This window comes from Prionailurus bengalensis, chromosome D3, assembly GCF_016509475.1.
Source record: "Prionailurus bengalensis isolate Pbe53 chromosome D3, Fcat_Pben_1.1_paternal_pri, whole genome shotgun sequence".
In the NCBI taxonomy this organism is placed as follows: Eukaryota; Metazoa; Chordata; class Mammalia; order Carnivora; family Felidae; genus Prionailurus; species Prionailurus bengalensis.
In genome coordinates, this window is record NC_057356.1 from 76237243 (window position 1) to 76257100 (window position 19858).

Genomic DNA, 19858 nt, shown 5'->3' on the forward strand with positions numbered 1-19858 from the left:
AAGACATCCAGGACCCATCCCTGAACTTTGGATTCAATTAGTCTGGGATAAGACCCAGACATCGGCATTTTTAAGGTCCCCGAGTGATTCCAGTGCGTGGGAAGGAAGGTTGCTTCTGACAGGGTCGTACTGCCCTGTACACTGAAGAAGAAAGTTTTAGTAAATGCTAGAGGCAAGCAGGTGCAGAGCGGGGAGGGAGACGCTGAGCAAAAAGGTAAAAGCTGGGTGGCTGCAAGCGGCTGCCAGACACAAGAGGGAGAGTTAATACCAAAGTCGTTTGAATTGCCGAGTAGCCTCCCGTCCGTCTCCAAAACCTCAAGCGGGCCTGTTGCACAAGTAGCAAAGGTAAAGGGGGTTGAGGGGAAGAATCAACTTAAAGAGCCACGTCAGGAAAGAGCCGTGAGAGGACAGTCCCGCAGGAACAGGAACTCGGAACTGGGTGTCTATGGCTGGACACACGGTGGGGCCTCAGGATGGGGCTGTGACACCAGGTGGCAGTAACAACTACACGGTCAAGGGAAGAACGTCCGCGTGCATGAGGTTTGCTGCTCGCCACGCTCAGATTCTTGGCCCGATGTCACCATGACCTTGACGCATTTATCCCCACCTAATCCCACAGCTCTCTCAGTATTCAAAATTCTCCATTCATTTACACAATTAAAATTTAGACTAACTGGGTCCAACCTCTTCCTCAAATTCTGATCAAATGAACTGCCTAGTTGAATCCAGTCAGAGCTCATTCACTTTCTTCCAAGTACCTTTTACTTAAAGATACAGGCCAAATATACACTATATCTTTTTAAGTTTATTCATTTATTTTGGAGGGGGTGGCGGGCGGGGGGGAGGAGGGGGGAGAGAGAGAGAGAGAGAGAGAGAGAGAGAGAGAGAGAGAAAGAGAGAGAGAGAATGCATGTGTATGAGTGGGGAAGGGGTAGACAGAGAGAGAGAGAAAATCCCAAGCAGGCTCCACACTGTCAGTGCAGGGCCCAATGTGGGGCTCAAACTCATGAACCGTGAGATCATGAGCTGAGCCTAAATCGAGTCAGACACAACCGACTGAGCAGGCCAGGCACCCCACAGGCCAAATATACTATAAATGCCCCATTTCCATCTGCCATTTCACTTAATTGCAAAATAGGATATAATCTAATGTGTCCAAAAATAACAAAGATTACAAAACTTAACTAGAACCCACATCTAATTTTTAAAACTTGTTCCTCTTCACTATTATGTAATTTTAATAAAGCTACTAAATTTGGTAATATCTAACTTCCCATATACACATTATGAAAAATAAAAAGATTGACAAAAATGAAAAAGGCATGAACTAATGTAAGACTGAGATGTTCAGCTTTGGAAAAATTAAGCCAGCAAATAGTTTTTATGTGTGTCCATTTATTGATTGCTGGGAATACAGCCTATTGAGAATACATGACATGCATTTTGGGAGAGAAATTAACCAAATCTGAAATGAAGGCATTCAATAAGCCTGCTAGGAGTTAATAAGGTAACACAAATTAGATCTAAAGACACGGTGTGGGAAGACTCAGACAGCCACGTACAATTGTCATTAAGATTCCAGCTGCAAATTCTTTTGGAATTTATTTATTCTTAATTACTTAGAAATTACCAGGAAAGAGGGAAGCTCACTGCCTCTTTAGCTTAACCTAACGCTAGGAAGCAAAAAAAAAAAAAAATTTTTTTTTGCCGTAACTTCGAATTGTTTAGGGCAATTCCATTTTTACAAATTCTTCCACACCAATTCATATGCTTCAGAATTATAAGCAGCTCTACACAATTAGAAAAGATTAATAACCAATGCAAAAGTGTGTTTGTTTGATTCCAGTATCTATTATTGAATCACATTGTTCTAATACTAGCAGATTTTTACACCACACTGTTAATTTTCCCCCAAGATGTTCTAACTCACGGATACAATAAAATGACATAAATTAAAGAATTCCAGTTACACTTAACAGGACGAAACGATTAAGTTACTGGAATGTCTTAGTCCATAATTAAAACCTGTTTAAGTATATATGCGGCATATATGATGCAAAAATTATAACCTATAATTAGATAAAAATGCTGAAATGGATTTATAACTGTAGTGTTACATGCCACATGTTTCCCCCAAACTTTCTGATGGATATTGTTTTTTTAAATGACAATACCAAAAAAAACCAAAGACAATATGGATGTTACTTGATATTCAAATGATTTGGATTGCTTTTGGTGGTAGAGAAAAAAGAAATAGATAAACATGAATGGAATAAAAAAGGGAAGATTTTGGCTTTTTTTTGAAAGAGGCAGTCTGTTCCTTTCATAAACTGTATTCTTTGCTTCATGTTTCTGGAGGAATCAGTTATGGTTTGCAACGCTGGACAAATCGTGGGTATAAGCATACGTCTCGGATGTGATACCTATTCAGAATCCAGGTCAAGAATCGTTCCAAGCCCAAGCCATATCCGCCATGAGGACATGTGCCATATTTTCTCTGTTTAAAAAAAAAAGAACAGATGTTCAAAATTTTGTCTAAGATATTAAAATTTTTCTACTGTGAAATGAGTTCACTTATCGTGGTTAAGAATTCAACTCTATTTTTAATTTTTTTAAATGTTATTTGTGTGTGTGTGTGTGTGTGAGAGAGAGAGAGAGAGAGAGAGAAGCAGAGAGAGGGGCGAGGGATCCGAAGCAGGCTCCGCACTGTCAGCACACAGCCCAATGCAGGGCTCGAACTCACAAACGGTGAGATCATGACCTGAGCCGAAGTCAGACGCTCAACCAACTGAGCCACCCAAGCGCCCCAAGAACTGAACTCTTATTCTATTTGCTTTCATAGGTCACGTGTGTAGAAATGATTTGGTATGAAAAATAAACCAGGGGTTAAGTGTCACCCTGAAAAGAAGAGATTTCAAACTTTTAAACTAAGTCAACGTCTCTGTTTATCAGAGGGAAATGCAAGCTAGCCTAGACGCTGGTAGAATCTAACAACAATTTTTTAAAATTTTAGTAGCAGTGACAAGGCCAGCAGCTAGGAGCTTTTCAAATGAAGCGCACATATTATTGGACAAAGGTAAAACTAGTAATAATCCCATGCCACACTATTAGAACATCAAGCTGAATATAGCTCGTTCAAACACCAAAGTACCACACTGACTTCTCGCCTTTTAGGTTTCAATTTATACAGAACTATTATAATGAAAACAGTTAAGAGTGTAAAAACCAAAACAAAACTGTTCTTACCTGATCTGTGTACCAGTAGTAGGGAGTGGGGTCAATCCCTTCCCTTTTATAACCCGCCAGCATTTCTTCACTATCCCAGATACGCATTGAGCCTCCCACAATCTCACCAACATTCGGCATCAACACATCCACCTTTAAAAACAAGTAAATAAAATGCAGTTACTACCAAGCTGTCAGTCATGACACGGCTCTAGTTTCAAGGAAAACCACAATGAAGCTCTTAGAGCTAACAGAGCACTACGGATGTAATATTCAAATCCTGTAATTTAACAAGAAATGTTAAACCCGATCAGAAGACAAAACCCACTTCTTTAAATATTGCCATTCTAGATGTGTAGTGCAGCATTTGCCATGAGCTGTATCTTATTCCAGTGGCAGTCCCCACCCCCTTAAGGAGCAAAATTATGATCTGAATCACAAACTGACAGATTCCGTAAGGCGCGAATCCTCAGGACATCGCTGCATGTAGAAGGACTTGATCTCTACGGGAAATCGACATAGCAAGATGGGCTCATTAATGGTGTCCGTCATCAGTCTCTCAGGAGCTTCTGGGATATCCTGTGGTGAAAGAAGGCTTCATTAACATTTACTACTCGAAAGGCAACAAGACAGAGGCAGCTCTCACCCAGAAGCAGCCCTTATCTCAGGAATGCAACACAGCAGAGAATACACACCCACCCACAACCCATACCCATGGGTGGAAGCAACAGTTTCTTCCAAAAACAATCAAGGTATTTTAAAAACTCACACGCAGTTATTAAACCAACCGCAAAAAGATCCGCTTCCTTCTACAGTACATCTCAAGAGCCATGCTGCTTGAGAGATGAAAACCAAACCACTCAAGTCGTTATCACTGTGACTAGATACTGTTCGGTTTCTTTTCTCAGGGGCCAGTTTCGTCTAGCTCTGAAGCAAACATGGTCCGCTTAGTCCCATATGGCATAAGATCATCAGTGAATGCTCCAGAATATCACTGGTCTATGTACGGTGTGTTATTAATAACACTAATCTTTAAACTCTCCTGTCATCTGTACTTCTTTTCCTGCTACAATAAATCTATGTGGCTTCAATGGTAGGAAGACAAGAGTCATAAGACAAATAACCAGTGTCAAGTTCCTAAGCGTAACCGCACGTAGAATAGTTAGCCGAGAAATGTTAGATGATGAAGAACAGGGCTAATCTGCTTCTCATTCGAAACATCATCTGGGTAAACCGCACATAAATTCAAGTTAAACCTGAAAAGTCTTGTCTCAGTACAAACTGACCGAGAGAACAGGACAAGACTCATTGGTATGTTTAACCTAAGAGCCAAACCGGAGCTTAGCAATCACCTGGCACAGGGGTCACCAAGCCCCAGTCCCGGGAGGCCTGTGCCCTCTAAAGTAAAGAGAGGAAATGGGAGATGAGTTGGATAATACTGGTCCCTCAGCTTTCGTCTGCTTTACCTACTAGAGTGAGATTTAACTGGGAGGAAATGGTATTAAAAAAAAAAAAAACGTTTATTCATGTTAGAGAGAGACAGAGAGAGAAACAGAGTGTGAGCAGGAGAGGGGCAGAGAGAGAGGGAGACACAGAATCCCAAGCAGGCTCCAGGATCTGAGCTGTCAGCACAAAGCCCGACGCGCGGCTCGAACTCACGAGCCGTGAGATCATGACCTGAGCCGAAGTTGGATGCTTAACCGACTGAGCCACCAGGCGCCCCGGGGAGGAAATGGTCTTACTGCACATTCCAAAAAGTTGGAGGACCACGTATGTACTCTGGTGTCCTCATGTGTACGGGATGACATCAGCGTACAATAAATGCTGACAAGCTTCGAGGGCCTTTTGAGCCTCAAAGCATTCAATTCACGGAGTCCTCACAACTTGGCAAAGCTGCTCTTACCTCCACAGTGGAGATGAAGAACCAGGGGGTGGGGTCACTGGCCTCCCATTACTCAGCAGTAAGGACACAGGTGGGAGCTAAGCCCACCTGGAGGGCTTCTTACTCCAAACATTGTGCTCTTTCCACTCAACTTTGTGACACTACTTTGCTAAGTTTTAGGTAATAACGATTCTCAAATCTTCAATACAAACATTTTTTTAAAGTGTTTCCTTATTTTTGAGGGAGAGGGAGGGAGAGGGAGAGAGGGGGGGAGAGAGAGAGAGAGAGAGAGAGAGAGAGAGAGAGAGAGAGACAGAACATGAGCGGCAGAAGTGCAGAGAGAGAGGGAGACACAGAATCCGAAGCAGGCTCCAGGCTCCGAGCTGTCAGCACACAGCCTGACGTGGGGTTCAAACTCACGGATCACGAGATCATGACCTCAGCCAAAGTTGGACGCTTAACCTACTGAGCCACCCAGGCGGCCCCAAAATTTTGTTATCATACACCACCAACTGAAACACTAGAAGTAATTTATAGAGGTCTAATATACTGTTTGTCCTCTCTGTAAATTCCTTCCAAAAATGAAACAAAACTCTAGTTAGCAGTAGCTACTCATATATATATATATTTTTAAATAGCAATACTCAAATTTTATCTATAAAAACAGATTTGCAAATACTATGTAAGAAATGATTAAATGCACAGGGAAGAGGGCTTAATAGTGTTAACAATCTATACCTCTAATATACATTCCCAGTTTATCTGAAACACTAGACCACCTTCCCCATCAAGACCACCTTACCCTGCTCTCTTGGTTTGCATTTCAAACAACAGCTATTTTCTTTGACTCTTCTCCACCTGGAAAAGTTTTAATATACTCTTTTGGGAGAGGAATCCTCTTTGAAAGAGCCAGGTTACTTTCTCCAGACAAATAAAACGAACATAAACATACCAATATTTTGTATGTAATTCCATTTATTTTTTTTAATTAACTAACTTATTTTGAGGGAGAGTGAGCATGAGTGAGGGAGGGGCAGATAGAGAGAGAGGGAGAGAGGGAGAGAGGGAGAGGGAGAGAGAAAGAGAAAGAGAAAGAGAGAGAGAGAGGGAGAATCCCTAGCAGGCTCCACACTATCAGTGCAGAGCCCAACGTGGAGCTCGAACTCACGAACCAGGAGATCATGACCTGAGCCAAAATCAAGAGTTGGACACTTAAAGGACCGAGCCACCCAGGCGCCCCCTGCATGTAATTTTAAAGTTTACACCTTTCTGAAGCCTCCCACTAGTCTTGAGAATTACCACTAGAGTAAATCTAGACCATGGATTGATCATGGAAGAAGAGGAAAGAGGCAAAAGAGAAGATGTGACAGCTATTTATTGAATACTACAGAAATGTACCATTCTAAGGCTTACTCTACACTTGCGGATTCTGAGTCCTAACGACCCCAGGGAGGAGGTGGGTCTGTTGTTACCAGTTATTTGACCAGAAGCAGATGCCTCCTGCATTACTGGTTAAATAACCAGAGTAGCAATCCACTTACTCACAATGACACCTTTGAAACAACAATTAGAAAGCAATACATACCTCTCCAAATTCATAGAAAGTTCCATCTTCTTTCTTTATGTCGTGTTCTTTCAGCCACACAATAGCATCTGAATAGTTCATTCGCTTAAAAGGCCGTTTGGGGGGCTTGAAGTTCTATAACGGAAAGAAAAAATACAGTGTATGTGAAGAAGCAGTAACACTAAAAGCTCCATTTTGAGAAAAACTGTTCATCATTATTGCAAAATGTTACTTCAGACTAGCAAATAACGAGGACATTCTTACAAATGGAATCAAAGTTTCTCTTAAAAATACAAGTACAGGGGCGCCTGGGTGGCGCAGTAGGTTAAGCGTCCGGCTTCAGCCAGGTCACGATCTCACGGTCCATGAGTTCAAGCCCCGCGTCAGGCTCTGGGCTGATGGCTCAGAGCCTGGAGCCTGTTTCCGATTCTGTGTCTCCCTCTCTCTCTGCCCCTCCCCCGTTCATGCTCTGTCTCTCTCTGTCCCAAAAATAAATAAAAACGTTGAAAAAAAGAAAAAAAAAATTAAAAAAAAAAAAATACAAGTACAGAAATGCGGGAATGTGGTCAAAAGGTACAAACTTCCAGTTATAAAATAAGTCAGTCCTGAGGATATAATGTGCAACAAGGGGACTATATCTAACAATACTCGATTTATAAATTTGAAAGTTGCTAAGAGATTCAGATCTTAGAAGGCTGCATCGTAAGAACAAATTGTATATCAAATCATTATGCTGTACACCTGAAACTAATAATAAAGCTATGTACCAATCGTATGTTTAAAAATATATATATGTATACATATACACACACACATATGTATGCATATGTATACATATGTATACACATACATGTATACGTATGTATATGTATGTGTGTGTGTGTGTGTGTGTGTGTGTATACACATAAACAGCGAGTTATTTCAGAGCTCACATCACTAAATCTAGAAAAACTGATGGTGAAGACTTCATTACTTTCCGAAAAAAGAATTACGATTTTGCATGTCCATAAAACAGTACTCCTACCGGGTTGAGGTCGCGCACTATGCTTGCTGCAGGTGATTTCAAGACTCTGTCCACCACATCACAAACCAAATCCTCCAATCGATTCAGGAGCTCCTCAAAGGTCAGGAAAGGGCACTCTGCTTCCACGTGTGTGTATCTGAAGAACAAGACACTAGCTGGGGGCTGCTCTTCTTTTCTGCCAAGTTTCTCTCAAGCAAGGACATTAACATTGCAAAACTGCCCAGAAATGTGCAATTCCAGCACCACTAACCAACTCCCAACTCAGCAACTTAGTTTTAGGGCCCCTTTCTTTCCTCTGTGAATAGTGATTTGTTTATCCCTTATAAAGGTTCAAGGCCAAGTGAAAGAAGAGCCCAAAGCTAGCTCTGGCCTAGGAGGCAAAACCATACATGACTTCCATTAATTTGTTGAACTGCCTTCCACATACCCTTTCAATAGGTCAATTTTTTTTTTTTTAACACAGTCATCATTTTCCTACATAAAGATCGCTTCTCTAAACATACGTTCTTAAAAATATTCTTTTTAAATAACAATAAAAAGACAATTCTGTACTCAGCCAGGTGCCTTCGTGTTCTGGACTGTTCCGCCCGGTATGACTGTGCAATACAAAACACATCTCCCAGAGCCGGAATGCAGGTCTCGAGGTACAACTGAGAGGACTGAGTCAAAAATGCCTCTTCCCCAAAATAGTCCAGCTTGAAGAGCGTAGCACCACCTTCCACCTGTGTTTGCACTAACGTTGGAGGAGTAACCTGTTCCAATGGAAAGGCGTAAATAAAGGCTAGTGAGTGCCACCATTCAAGTGTAAAAATGGCAGAAGGTATTGTTTGTTTTACAAAAGATGAACACACACTTACTTCATAGTATCCCCTATCAAAGAAGTGATCTCGAAAGCACCTAGCGACCACGGAACGTGCTTTCAGGATCTTGGACATGTTTTCTCCCCGGATCATCATGTGTCGGTTGTTGAGCTGGACGTCAACATCCGACTCCTCGTTGATCAGGTTATCAGCTCCTCCGGCAGGGGCCAACCCGATCAGTTCCCAGAAGTCACAGCTCAGCTCATGGCCACCGGGAGCCTACATTTTAGAAAGAGGGGTAGGGAGAAAGGAGAGAGAAGAGAAGACAAAAAACTAACATTATTGAGGATTTTAATTTATGTCAACATTTTTGGTAACCTGGTATTTCTAAGACCTCATCAGTATTAGCCTACTTTTCCAATCACAAAGACCCAATAATTCAATTTTACATTGATATTTTTAATATTCCTCTCAGAGTAAATATGCAATTTAAAAACAGAATAGAAAAGCACTAACTAGAAAATAAATGATAATCTTGCAACTGGGAGTAAGTACTAACCACCATTACCAGCCAGCGTATCTTCTCACCTTTGCCCAATAATTTAAAATAACACTTTACTTATATTAAAAAACTCCTTAAATGCAAAGATTTTACCAAAAGCTGTTTCTCTTTGGAACAGATATATGACAGGAATTCAAATTCTCCCTAATAATTCCATTAATAGCAATTCATTTTAGAAGCCAGGCATCATGGAATATATGTAATTATCTTGGTGCCAAACCCTGCAGAGCAAGTAACACATCATAACGACTACTCCGTTTTGCAAATGACATTACGTCAGTGAACTTGAGTCAGATATTTATTCTTAATGTAGGTTCTTTTACATGAAGTCCGGGAGACCCTCTTTTATCCGTATTTCTAGTCTATCAGGAAGACTCTAGGGGCTCCCTCTGGTGGTTAATATGCCACATTCGTTCGTTTTCTTTCCCAGCCAACAAGCAGAACCACAGTCATTACCTGAACGATAATCACCAACAAGTAGCTGTAACTGGTGTGGGTTATGGGCCTGTTGGCTGGAGAACAAACAACTCTCTAGCAGAATTACAGTTCACTTTTTCTAAAAGAGACTTTCAAATTCTGTTCATAAAATTTCAGATTCAGGTTACTGTCCTCTCATAAAATTTTTTGGGGAGATGGCTCTTACTTCCACCTTGCTGAAAAATTGTTCACACATCCGTAGCAAAGTGGCTTTACTATGGCCCCTGAGGGTTATTTAAGAAATCTGTAAAACTGGAAATCCCTGAGTTTGTTGTATCATGTGAGATGTACAGTGTACATATCTCGCTGGAAAAGGTGAAGGGATGTTAAATTTAGCAAGGACATCACAGTAGCGGGTTTATTTCCCAAATACAGAAAGTACAAATAGAAAAGCACTGGAGAACAAACCACCACCTATTCATCCAGTGAGGAATTCAATCTACTCACCTGCTTGCCCTTTGGGGTCAGATTTAGCATCCCATAGACTGCAACGCTACTCTCGGTGGCCAAGACTACTCCATTGTAACACTGACACTGTAAAAAGATTAAAGCTCAAATGTACTGACTCATATTTACGTCAAAATATATGTTCCAATGCACAGAAAGCTAAGGGGATTACTGACATAGAAGTTACCTGGTCTGAAACTGGTAAAATAATACGGCCATTAGTATTTAGTACTAATATCTACTATTAATAGCTATTTTTGTGGGGGAAGGATCCATCTATTTACAGATAAACATACAGAAGTAAATAGACACTTTATACACATATATATGCAGAAATGACAGTAGCCCACATCTCTTAAAAATATGTGAACAGTCCATTTTTTTTCTTTAAAATTCAGACTGTTGAAATAATAAACAGTCCACCTAGACTATGATCGTCGATACTACTAAAATCATTAGGACAAAAGTGACAAGTACCTTTATAAGGGAGGGGTCAGACTATCAACACTTCAACTCACTATCATCAAATCATAAAAAAAAAAGACAACATGTGTCTTTATGTGTTTTCTTTTTTTCTTTTTTTTTTTTAATTTTTTTTTCAACGTTTTTTTATTTATTTTTGGGACAGAGAGAGACAGAGCATGAACGGGGGAGGGGCAGAGAGAGAGGGAGACACAGAATCGGAAACAGGCTCCAGGCTCCGAGCCATCAGCCCAGAGCCTGACGCGGGGCTCGAACTCACGGACCGCGAGATCGTGACGCGGCTGAAGTCGGACGCCCAACCGACTGCGCCACCCAGGCGCCCCTTTATGTGTTTTATGATGTGATGCGATTGAAAGAGCAGAGCCTAGCCCAGGAAGTAGCTGTGTCAAAAACAAACAAACAAACAAACAAACAAAACAAAACTAAACCAAACCAAACAAAAAAAACCAAAAACCTGAATCTGATAAGCTTGTAAGAAATACAGAGGATAGGGGCGCCTGGGTAGCTTGGTCGGTTAAGCGTCCGACTTCAGCTTAGGTCATGATCTCACGGTCCGTGGGTTCGAGCCCCGCATTGGGCTCTGTGCTGACAGCTCAGAGCCTGGAGCCTGTTTCGGATTCTGTGTCTCCCTCTCTCTCTGCCCCTCCCCTGTTCATGCTCTGTCTCTCTGTGTCTCAAAAATAAGTAAAGGTTAAAAAAAAAAATTTTTTTTTTAAAAAGAAATACAGAGGATAGAGGAACATGTTAAATGACATCTCAGGATGCAACCAACCAAATCTAGAATGGACAAGTTCCACAAGACAACCAACTAGGATTTTTCAAACAAATAAACAGCAAGGGCTGGATGTGGGGGGGCGGGTGGAGGGAGTGAGGATGGAGGAAGAAAAGAAAAAGGAAGAACGGTTACACACTGAGATTTCAGACCCACATCAACTCAAAGGAATACATAGATCTGGTTTGGGTTCTCATTCAAACCAGCCAATTAGGAGTGGTCTTCATTTTAGGAAGTTGTGATAACATTAGCATGGTTATCTTAGAAATATTTTGGCGGGGGGGGCGGGGGGAGCACCTGAGTGGCTCAGTTGGTTAAGCCTCGGACTTCGGCTCAGGTCACAATCTCACAGTTTGTGAGTTCGAGCCCTGTGTCAGGCTCTGTGCTGACAGTGTGGAGCCTGGATCCTGCTTCGGATTCTGTGTCTCCTTCTCTCTCTGTCCCTCCCTGCTCATGCTCTGTCTCTATCTCTCAAAAATAAATACACTTAAAAAAATTTTTTTTTCTTGGAGATGCAAATTCAGGTATATTTATATGAAATGGTACAACGTCTGGGGGGGGGGTGTAGAAAACCCTTTAAGTCATTACTTAATGACTTAATGTTTTTGTCCCCCTAAAAATTCGTATGTTGAAATCCTACACCCCAATGCACGGGGTGAGGAAGTGAGGCCCCGCAGAGGTGATGAGGATGAGATGAGGTCATGAGGGTGGGTCACGGGGTTAGCGTCCTTTTAAGAGTTACCAGGGTTTGCCCCCCTCCTCTGCTCTCTGCCATGTGAAAATGCAACAGGAAGTTGGCAGTCTGCAACCAGGAAGAGGGCCCTCACCAGAACACAATCGGCCTCAAGAACTGTGAGAAATAAGTTTCTATTTGTAAGCCAACCAATCTATGGTACTTTATTACAGCAGCTGAAACTGACGAAGATGTTAACGAAGCTAGGTGATGAACCCCTGAGGTTTCCTCATACAGCTGACCTGGAACAATTTGGGAGTTAGGGGTGCTGACCCCCTGCACCGTCAAAAATACACTTATCACTTGATTCCCCCAAAACTTAACTAACAGCCTAAGGTTGACCAGAAGCCTTATCAATAACATAAAATCAATTAACATATTTTACACGTTATGCGCATTATATACTGTATTCTTAAAGGAAACTAGAGAAAGGGAGACGTCGTGAACAAGGTCATAAAGGAGAAAATACACTTACGATACTGTAAAAAAAACCCATGTGCAAAGCGGACTTGTGCAGTTCAAACCCATGTTGTTCGAGGGTCAACTGCACTGTTTCCTATTTTTATGTGTTGGAAATTTTCCATAATAACAGTTTAAAATACATAAACCGCTCCTAAAATTCCCAAAACTAACAGTAAAGGAACTTACTGAAAATAATCAGATTTTCAGCTATAAGGAAGAAAAAACACTTACCAAGTCATCCGACAAGACACATTGAAGATAACCTGTACCATCCCGCAACACTAGGAACATTAAATTCTTTCCTAAATGTGAGAAAGAAAAATTTAGCCAGAAGGTTCTCAAGGCACGTAAAAGTACTTTCTCATAATTTGATATTAAAGAAGGAAACTCCATGGTTAAGTGTTAACAGGTCAAACCTCCCTTGTGGCCCCCTTCCTCCGAAGCAGCCACTGGTAATATCACTACTCAGTATTCGTAAAGTTCTTTACTTTCTGCACTCTGCTCCCAAAGCCTATGTGAGCCTCATGATCCACGTGACCATGGGAAAGCAAGACAGTAAGCCACGTGAGACGAGGGATTAGGTCTTATTCACCCCTGCATCCCCTGTAATAACCTGGTACTGTGTGCTCAGTGGGAGGGGCATAAACATTCCTGCACAGAATCACTCTTTTTATTTATGGCCCATCTTATTTCCAAAGGATGTGATAAGTCCTTACAATAAAATACATGTAATAAAAATAATAATACGAGGGGCGCCTGGGTGGCTCAGTCGGTTAAGTGTCTGACTCCCGATTTCAGCTCAGACATGATCTCGTGGTTCCGTGGGATTGAGCCCCATGCTGGGCTCTGCACTGATGGTGAGGAGCCTGCTTAGGATTCTCTCTCTCCCTTTCTCTCTGCCACTCCCCTACTTTTGCCCGACTCTCTCTTAAAATAAACAAACATTAAAAAAAAATAAAAATAAGAGAAAGCAGAAAGTCAGAGCCAAGGGAGAAGTAGAATGCAGATACACTAATTATAAGAGTCAACACTACTGCCATAAATAAATTTCAGATCTGGCTTTGTACTTCCTGTAATACATCCCCTGCTTTTCATTAAATAATTAAATTCAAGTAGACAAATATTTACTGGATACTTCTGATCTCTGTGGTTGCTGACCGTTAAATAGCATTTAAATAATCTTTAAATAACTTGTATCTTAAATGCTTATTTATTTATTTATTTTTGAGGGGGCAGGGAGCAGAGAGAGAAAGAGAGAGAGGATCTCAAGCAGGCTCTGCACTGACAGTGCAGAGCCTGATGAGGGGCTCGAAGTCACAAACCATGAGATCACGACCTGAGCCGAAATGAAGAGTCAGACGCTTAACCGACTGAGCCACCCAGGTGTCCCAGCATTTAAGTAATTTTTAAACCTGTAATAGTCATATTACAGAAGAACAAAGTAAGGCCATGGTTCACATCTTTTAAAACCTAGCTTCCAATACCAAAAATTTCACCCCTCTCCCCAAGAAAAGGTCTTTAATGTTCTCCTTCACCTAAGACCAGGGATGTTTAAAATTGAAGAGAGAAAAGCAAAGCTATACCATTTACCTTGCCTACGCAGCCTGTGGACCCAGCCAAATACCTTTACTCTTTGGCCTCTGTACCCTTCCAGTGCATGAATCTTCACCTGTCAAATTGAAATCAATAACATTTGACCAACTGTGTAATTTACCACGTATCAACTTCTCCACTACTATTAGACGGATGACAGTAAAAGTGTTAAAGATTCACAAATGGTACAAAACTACAGTCATTCTACAGCAGGTCAGAACCAACAAGTTTCACCATATTGGAGTGGTTAAAAAAAAGAAAAAAAAATCCAAGTCTTCTCTTAGTGTAAAACTGACCCTGAGAAACATCGGGAATCTCAGATACTGATATATAAGCAATGATGAAATGAACTCATAATAGCAACAACCAGTCCACACAGAGCCCTCTCCTGCCCTCATAGTCCCTTCTGACATCGAAAGGTGGAAGCTAAGCAAGGCCAGCTTTTGCTTTGGAGGGGTAAGGAGAGAGGAGCACAGGAAGGGGAGCATGAATGCAGCCAAGACGGCTCATCGTTAAGGACACAGGAAAAATAGGAAAATTCATCAGGAGCAAGAACGACTTGACATTTAAGTATGTCCACTCACAGCCCAGCATCTGTTCTAGAGAAAATACAGAGGCATACAATTCACAAAATCATAAAATGTTTTATCTGTTTAAAAAAGTCATGAAAACAGGGGTGCCTGGGTGGCTCAGTCGGTTAAGTGTCCAACTTCAACTCGGGTCATGATCTCACAGCTTGTGAGTCTGAGCCCCACATCAGGCTCTGTGCTGACAGCTCAGAGCCTGGAGCCTGCTTTGGATTCTGTGTCTTCCTCTCTCTCTCTGCCCCTCCCCCGCTCATGCTCTGTCTCTCTCTCTCTCTCCTTCAAAAATAAATATTAAAAAAGAAACATCACTATTAAAAAAAGTAATAATGAAAATCATGGATTTTGACCCCTTATTTTATGGTGAGGAAATGGATAGGTAGGGAGGGAGGACACTTAGGCAGCTTTTAGGCAGGGCAGGAACCATTCAACACCTAATTACTAAACTTCATAATAAAACGAACCCCAGAAGAACCAGCCTCATAACTCGAAAATGTAATTTCCCTCTACGCCTTCTAAAAGGCAAGGAAGGGTAAATGGTGCAAAGGAACAGACCATGGGGCACGCCCCTCAGACACAGAGCTGACAGTCTGGCGTGGGAAGTCCACGATACTTGGGACAACACGTGTCACACTCACACATTTTGGCTCTGGGAGACTTGGATCGTTTTTGATGGTAATTTTCTTTGCTTCTTCCAGGTTCTTTTCTCTTCGCAAATTGTCTTCTGCCTAATTTTAACAATAAAGCAATCTGTCAACACGGTTTCTAGTATTCTAACCCAAAAACCATTCACAGTCGCAAAGTCATGACTCACCTCTTTCTTTTCCCGGGATTCACTCTTCATTTGTTCCCTATGCCACATTTTTTTAATGTTCTTCATCTGTGATTTAGAAATAACATCCCACCTCTAGAGAGAAAAACATGTTTTTTCAAGACCTCCATGTTCTGATGCGAATTTATTCATAAAATGTAATTCTGTTGAGTTTTTAGCTCACCTACCTCATTTTCTTTTTGTGAGTCTATGTAAATGGTGGGGAAGGGCTCTTTTCCTACCGTCATCAAAGCCTTGGGCGGGAAGGGAGAAAAAGAAAATTGCTTTCACGTTGTACAATATTTGAAATCAAAGTTAACATCCTAATTATGAGGCAACTTCAGCTATCTAGAACATAATCAAGAGCCAGGAAGAAAAGCATACAGGCCCCAAGAGCCAAAAGTCAGTGTTCATAGAATGACTGGTCAGATGTACTAAAAACACTTTGCTTCAAGTAGAAGTGCTCAGGTCCTTTCACAAAAATTCTAGCAAGTTCGGTTGCACATTACAGTTGACCCCTGAACACGGGTTTAAACTGAGTGGGTCCAGGGGCTCCTGGGTGGCTCAGCTGGTTGAACGTCTGACTTCGGCTCAGGTCATGATCTCACAGTTTGTGAGTTCAAGCCCCGCGTCGGGGTCTGTGCTGACAGCTGAGAGTCTGGAGCCTGCTTTGGATTCTGTGTCTTCCTCTCTCTCTGCCCCTCCCCTGCTCACAGTCTGCCTCTCAAAAATGAATAAACAGGGGCGCCTGGGTGGCTCAGTTGGTTAAGCGACCGACTTCAGCTCAGGTCATGATCTCGCGGTCCGTGAGTTCGAGCCCCGCGGAGGGCTCTGTGCTGACAGCTCGGAGCCTGGAGCCTGCTTCGGATTCTGTGTCTCCCTCTCTCTGACCCTCCCCCGTTCATGCTCTGTCTCTCTCTCAAAAATAAAGAAACGTTAAAAAAAATTTTTTTTTAAATGAATCAACATTAAAAAAAATTTTTAACTGAGTGGGTCCACTTATGCAGATTTTTTCCCACAGACATGGTATAGTACTGTAAGTACATTTTCTCTTCCTTATTTTATTTTTTTTTAAGGTTTATTTCTATTTTGAGAGAAAGAGTGCAAGCAATGGAGGGGCAGAGAGAGAGAGAGAGGGGGACAGAAGATCTGAAGCGGGCTCCATGCTGACAGCAGAGAGCCTGATGTGGGTCTTGAACTTATAACTGTGAGATCCTGACCTGAGCCAAAGTCGGACACTCAAATGACTGAGCCATCCAGGTGCCCCTCTTCCTTATGATGTTAACATGTTCTTTCTTCTAGTTTACTTTTTAAAAAAATACAACATATAATACATATACCGTTCAAAATATGTATTGACTGTTTATGTGATTGGTAAAACTTCTGCTTAACGGGAAGCTATTAGTAGTTAAGTTTTAGGGAAGTCAAAAGCTATATACAGATTTGACTCTGCGGGGGTGTATTGTTCAAGGATCAACTGTATACAGTTTCCCAGTATAAGGCAGACTGGAAGAAACAGATTTTAAGGGGCTGTGGGGACCAGCAGGAAGTATATGGAGAACGACAGAGGAGAAAGAGCTAACGATAAAATACAGTCACAGATTACACCTAAATGGTTAATCTTCATTAAGAAATCAGGGAAGTTGTTTCTGAAACTCTTTCAGAAACAAAAACAATGGTTGAGAACCTTAAGGTTAAATAAGCCTCATTTAATTTGAAAAATTCCTCCATGTAGAACACCTCTTTTCATAAATATGAAGACATATCAGGTGTTGCTGTGTCATTTAGATTTCATAGTTTATATTACTTGATTCAGTCAACCACGAAATGTAACAAATTAGTCTCTCCAGGTATAGGATCTGCAGCTTACAAAAACTAAAGGTCTAGTTTCCAAACCTGGAAAATAATTTTCATCTTGTCTTAACGCTAACCCCAACTCAATGATCATCGCAGAGGAGGGAACCTGGATCTTTTAAAAACATCCAAGAGGAGGAATTCTTTTTAATAATCAGACTTTGTAGAGATGTTTGTAAATCATTAGGAATTTGCTACCTGACACTCTCTACTGATGGCTCTTTTTTTATCACTGAAATTGAAAGACCCAAACTTTAATTCCCCAAATTAGAATGGCACACTTTTGCTAATAGTGACATTCTGCAAACATTCACTTAAACCCTGTTGTCAGTTTTGGGGAGCCATAGGAATCACCCCAAAACAACTGGAAATGAAAGATTTCTCTCTAAAAGTTATGACTCAGCCTCCCTCACATGAAATTCATGCCCAGATTTCTTCTAATCTCCCAAGAGGCCTCTTAGTGAATTTACCACTAGAATCTAGATGTGATCCTGAGTCTTGAGACTCAAAGAATCTAATTTGCATTAGTACACTAAGAATGGACCCGTTTCTCAGAACAGACACTCCGTGATTCAGGAGTCTGTAGAGTGAAGACAGAATGCTAATTTACTAACGTACTATTATTTCTCATGATCTAAAAATCCTCAAGTGAGTTTCGCATGTTCTCTCTCAGGGTGATAAGAAAGAAAAAGAAGACACCTCTTCAAAATGTTCAAATTACGTTTAAAACCTTCTTCATCCAATACTCTTAAAGCTACACAGCTGTATACATTCCTCATTTTCTCTTTCCTGAAAATTCTCTTCAAATCTATTTCTTGGGGTGCCTGGGTGGCTCAGTCGGTTGAGCATCCGACTTCGGCTCAGGTCACAATCTCGAGGTTAGTGAGTTCGAGCCGCGCGTCGGGCTCTGTGCTGACAGCTCAGAGCCTGGAGCCTGCTTTGGATTCTGTGTCCTCCTCTCTCTCCGCCCCACCCCTGCTTGTGCTCTGTCTCTCTTTCAAAAATGAATAAACATAAAAAAAATTAAAAAACAATCTACTTCCTGAAATAAAACCACTGACAACTCACAGAGCAATAGACATAAGTCATTAATAAACACAAAGCCATTTTCCTAATGAGACGCTACCTTTAGACCTGTTTTAAAAGGTTTCTCCTTGGTTCCATCACCTGTAGCATCATTTCCCTCTCGATCCGAGACATAGAGCTCTGTTTTACAAAAGGAGAGTAAGTTACTCACTTGGCCAATAATTATTAGTCACCTCATACTGTAACTACTTCATCCATTCTTTACCTTTGTGAACAGAACAAGCAACTGATAAGCAAAAATTACCACAGTCCAAAAGAAGTATCATAATTACTTTCCCACTCCCTTATTTCAGTGACATCACATAAAAACACACTAGTTACAAATTTGGCTTTTCAAAATGAACTTTGATGATTCTAATTTGTGAGACTGCTTCTGTATCTGTTGGAGTCCGAAACAATTAAAACAACAACAAAAAAAAAGGCTTTGGAGTTGGCCAGACCAGACTGGAATCTTGGATGTTGTGCTTTATTTTTTTTTATTTTTTATTTTTTTGGATGTTGTGCTTTAAAAGCCAGGTGATCCTCGGGAATTCACTTAACCTTTCTGAGCTTGTCTATGAAATGAGGGAAAACATGATACCCATCTTGATCGGCTGCACGGAGGACGAAATAATACATGCAAAACAGATATCCCAGTGACAGTGCACAGATGTCAAATAAATACCAGCTCCATCTGATCTTTAAATGATACCGAAGCTCTGAGCTTAAACGAACTGCAGAAGGCCTTATAACTAGTTGAGTGTGAACAGTGACATCAATCCAGGTCTCTGTTTTCCTTTTTCTACTGCACCATATGGTCCCCCGGAAATCTCAATATAAATGAGGATGTGTGAAAGCGAATTAGCATTCACAAGTCCTTTCGGGATGATCTCTTGGAAGAGCTTACATATTTGGGGATTACTTTGATGTCTCACAGTGCCTCGCAGTGCCCAAGTCTCAGCTGAATCACGAGATGGTTCGCCGTGGGGCAGGGTCCGAGGCTGCCGCCATCGCAGTCCCCGGACGTTGGGGGTTCCCGGGGAGCCGGGCCCCGCTCCGCGAGTTGGGACCCAGCGGGGGTCCAGGCCCCTCCCTCGCTCCCATCTTTCACGAATAAATAGCGGTGGACGCCCACTCCGGCCCAGGCAATCCACTGCAACTAGCTTCCTGCCCCACGCAGGGGCATCGCTCCACTTACACACTCCGGGGTCCCCGATCCCCACTCACCTAGTACCATCCCTGCGGTCGGCCCGGTCACCTCCAAGGACATCGCCTGCAACGCACTGCCGCCTTGTCACCCCAACGTGCACCGGAGGATTCCTCGACTCGGACGTTGCATCAGAACGACGCACATAGGCCGCCCCGGCGAATCACCCGAGCGTCAGGGCGCATTGGTTACAGGAAGACACGACATGAGGGCGGGCGTCACTGCAGCCGCCATCTTTGGGTCGGGCAGAGACAACTTCCGGGTCCGACGCCCCGCCCCCGCGCGCTGAGGGGCTCTCCGGCACTGTTCCTTT

The 19858-nt window shown here is 42.0% G+C and overlaps 1 protein-coding gene across 1 annotated transcript; it reads right to left on the bottom strand.

Annotated features, from left to right (window-relative positions):
* Positions 1 to 1375: 1375 nt before the first annotated feature.
* On the bottom strand, positions 1376 to 19797 carry NARS1 (asparaginyl-tRNA synthetase 1). The gene is made up of 15 exons (XM_043558961.1): positions 19566 to 19797; positions 18400 to 18479; positions 15608 to 15673; positions 15423 to 15515; positions 15247 to 15336; positions 14022 to 14100; positions 12663 to 12733; positions 9982 to 10068; positions 8553 to 8774; positions 8248 to 8447; positions 7696 to 7831; positions 6693 to 6806; positions 3673 to 3804; positions 3247 to 3378; positions 1376 to 2497 (listed from the first exon to the last, which is right to left on the bottom strand). The coding sequence occupies exons 1-15, from the start codon at positions 19606 to 19608 to the stop codon at positions 2366 to 2368; spliced, it is 1677 nt and encodes a 558-aa protein (XP_043414896.1). The 5' UTR covers positions 19609 to 19797; the 3' UTR covers positions 1376 to 2365.
* Positions 19798 to 19858: the final 61 nt, after the last annotated feature.